The sequence below is a fragment of the Mastomys coucha genome, unplaced genomic scaffold (genome assembly GCF_008632895.1).
Source record: "Mastomys coucha isolate ucsf_1 unplaced genomic scaffold, UCSF_Mcou_1 pScaffold22, whole genome shotgun sequence".
Classification (NCBI taxonomy): Eukaryota; Metazoa; Chordata; class Mammalia; order Rodentia; family Muridae; genus Mastomys; species Mastomys coucha.
In genome coordinates, this window is record NW_022196905.1 from 114,152,439 (window position 1) to 114,156,043 (window position 3,605).

The 3,605-nt window shown below is 50.6% G+C and overlaps 1 protein-coding gene across 1 annotated transcript in view; it reads right to left on the reverse strand.

Moving 5' to 3' along the window:
- Positions 1-316: 316 nt before the first annotated feature.
- Oas2 (2'-5'-oligoadenylate synthetase 2) overlaps positions 317-3,605 on the reverse strand; it is a 19,665-nt gene continuing 16,376 nt past the window's right edge. The window contains exons 11-12 of the mRNA XM_031337689.1: positions 3,536-3,561; positions 317-2,000 (exon numbers count right to left, since the gene is read on the reverse strand). Coding sequence (XP_031193549.1) covers positions 1,890-2,000; positions 3,536-3,561 — 137 coding nt within the window. The 3' untranslated portion in view covers positions 317-1,889. The remainder of the gene's footprint in view (positions 2,001-3,535; positions 3,562-3,605) is intronic.

A 3,605-nucleotide genomic window follows, 5' to 3' on the forward strand; every position in this document is an offset into this window, starting at 1 on the left:
TGTCCTGGAACTCACTCTGTAGACCAGGCTGGCCTCGAACTCAGAAATCTGCCTGCCTCTGCCTCTGCGTCTGCCTCCCAAGTGCTGAGATTAAAGGCATGGGCCACCACTGCCCGGCGGCTTTTCTCGAATATCTGCTCCAAATCACTTTAACATACCCATAGATGCTGAGAGGACACCGATGGGAAAGAAGGTGTCCTTTTGTCCCCTTTGAGTCTCTTCCCATGCTCTGAGAGGGTCTGTATCTGGGTGGGCTGCACACACGACCCCCTTCAGGATTCATACCCTATCATGGACTCATGGACTGAAGCAAGGGTTCGCCCAAGACCACCATTTATTATGAAGCGTACAAATGAACAACCCAGCGCAGAGCAGAGTGCAAGCCCACGAGTGTCTGTCCCCATGAGGATCGGAGGCTACCTGGTTGATACATTGGGGTGTTTATAAGCACAGAGAGAGGTTCCTGGAGCTTCCTTATCCAGAGACTTTAGTGGGGTCTCAGCACTGAGGGGTGACAGGTTCCATTACTGGCCATGATATTTGAACCCCACCTTCAGTCCCATCTCTTCCCTGCAGAAGGGCCAGGGTTGATGTTCTGACCCCCTAATCACCTGCCTAGGATTTCTGTCCGGGCTAGCCCAGCCTGAGCCTCCTCAAAGCATACATCAGAAATGGATGAAGGTGTTTACACAGAAGTCAACTCCCTGGGATGCTGCAGTTCTTTGCTTAAAAGTGGCACGGGGGCTGGGCATGGTCCTAGTGCATCAGAGCAAGCACAGGCAGAAAAGGCTCAACCTTAGTTGTGGGGTGCAATGGGCTTAGGCTTTGTGTATCCGTGCCATTAAAGCCCTGGGGTGAAGGCCCCCTGGGGTGAAGGAAGGCCCCTTGGGTGAAGGCCCCCTGGGGTGAAGGCCCCCTGGAAAGCTGGCAAGGCTAAGGCAAGAGATAGCAACCCCCATTTGGTGTGTGTAAAATATTATGCAGGGTCATTCACTGAGCCACACTGCCACCATCTTCAGGAGTCCACCTGAGCCTGCTTAGCAGCAATGAACATCACAGCTGACTGTTGATATTCACTCTTGGAAGAGAGGTGGGGTATGGAAAGGTTATGGGACCCTCGCCTGAGTTATTTAACAACTGGTCCCAACCAGCTGTATGCTATTCTGCTCTGATTGCACGTGATCTCTGGGAGGAGCTAGAGGATACAGGAGGAAAGATGAGGGGAGGGGTTCCCTTTATGCAGCCCCAGGGAATCCATCATCCTATCTGAGTGCAGACCTTGTAGTGCGGTAGCTTCAAAGGCCACCATGCTCCTGTCTGTAACCCCTCACCTGTGAGCAGGTAAGCTCAATCGACTCTTTGGCTCCACAGGGAAGGTAGAAATGTACCTTGGTTTGTCCTGGGATCTTAAGAGGGGTAGATGTTTACATTTCCTCAGGAGAAAGGGTTTCAACAGCAGAGGTGGAGAGAGGGGGGCTTGGATGGCTACTGGATGGTACATACATCTCTGTATCCACAGGGACAGGGAAAGAGATGGGCAAAGATGCAACAGAAGACCCTGTGGGCTAGTTGGGACTGATGGAAATGAAGGGCTAGGAAGGGGCTTAACCCTGGTGACACAGGATGAGTCTAGAGCTGCTGACCGGAGACTAGCAGAGCGGGAGGCAGGAAAAAAGTGCACAGAACCAGAACACACTGAGCTGCATGAGGCAAGTGTCTCTGAAGGAGGTCACTCACACCGAGCAGGGCCCGTGATGTGAGACCCTGGGTGAGGGTGGGGGAAGCCCATGTCTTGATTTCAAGCAGGATAGAGACAGGTGGGAGCCAACAGGAGAGGACTGGATCCAGACTCCCATTTATAACATGCTCTGAGTCTTTGCCAGATGACTCTAGAAGCTTCTTCCAGAATTTTCACTCCAGAGTTGAATGGACTCCAACTGAGTAACCCCACGCACAGTGGGGTAGATCTGAACTCCACAGCTTCCTGGGGTCTGCACTACCTGGAGAGAGAGGGAGGGAAGCTTAAAGAAGGGCATAGTGGTGCATAATTCCAGCAGAGGCAGGTGGATCTCTGTGAGTTAAGGCCAGTCTGGACTACATGGGGAGTTCCAGGACAGCCAAACCTACATGTAAGAGCCTGTCTCCAGAAAAGAATCAGAAAACATATTTGGGAAACTGTGACCAGAGAGACAAACACAACAAACCGACTGTTAACTTCAGTTTTGGCTAATGTAGCCTGGCCCTGCAGGTGAAGGCAGGGGCATGAGATATGGGTCCCTGAGATATGGGTCTCACCGGGGACAAACTTTCTCTTACCAGAAGACACAACACCATGTGTCAGGGTTTTTGTTTGTTTGTTTGTCCTGTTTTGTTGTCCCCCGCCCAGGGAAACACCTGGAAGAGACTGAGACAGTCTTCAGCATCCTACAGTGCACAACACAGCCCTCTGAATGTGTTCGCAGATGTCAACAGTGTTGAGAAAGGACAGAAGGGACTGTGCCTATCTGTGGGAGGGAGGGTAGCCTGAAGGGCTGTGACTACTGTGTGTTGGGTGGAGGAGGAAGCTCCCGCCTGGAGAAGACACAACTTTGCTTGGTAGCTTCTTTCAAAGTTATGAGTGGCCATGTAATAATTCTAGAGTTTTAATTGTGAGAATGTATCAATAAAACTTCTAAGCTAACCCCATGTCCTTCCCCACTCCTTTACTATTTTTTTCTCTCTGTTGCCTGGATCTGTATGCATGTTTGTATGTGTGTGTGTGTTGCATGGATTTATATATATGTTTGTGTGTGTGCACATGCATATGTCAACACGTGCGAGGCCCTGGGGTGCTGTCAGGAATCCTCCTCAGTCACTATTTCACCTTAGTTAGTGAGCCAGGGTTTGTTAATCAAACCCAGAACTAGCTGAGCTAGCCAGCTTGCTCTGGGGATTCCATGGACTCAGCCTTACAAGGCTGGAATCCCAGGCAGGCTGCTACGCCCACCCTGCCTCAGAATCCTAGACTCTTAGTTGTCAGTTCTTTCCCCATCTTCCTGTGGGGTGAAGCTGCAAGGTGCAGGCCCCCACTGGGTTCAGGGCCACTTGTGCTAAAAATAGATCAAAGAGTTAGACAGAGTGGTACTCTTACTTCCAGCGGATAATTGACAGTGTCTGCTGTCATTTTGATTTGGGGACCTAGGTGGTACTGCCAGGTAGGGATAGGTTGGATCAAGGCACCATCTAGACAAAAGACAAAAAGCCTTGGTACTGCCACAAGATCCCTTCTGGAGAGACCAGATCTCACCATGTTACTTGTCTCTAGGTACCTTAGGAGGGAATATGAGAGAGAGAGAGAGAGAGAGAGAGAGAGAGAGAGAGAGAGAGAGAGAGAGAGAGTGTGTGTGTGTGTGTGTGTGTGTGTGGTAACTGACTGAACTCTTAAGAGTCCAGTTTTCCGTTCTTTGGGGGCCCATCAATTCCAAACTACTTCACTAAGGAAGCCTTTGATTGGAATCTGTGATGGGTCCACCCCCGTTCTTTAGAGGGATCTTACTGGCACTTTCCACGGCTGTACCAGGCCTTTTTTTCCCACTTGGAAACAGGGGGAGGACAGCCACTCCTTT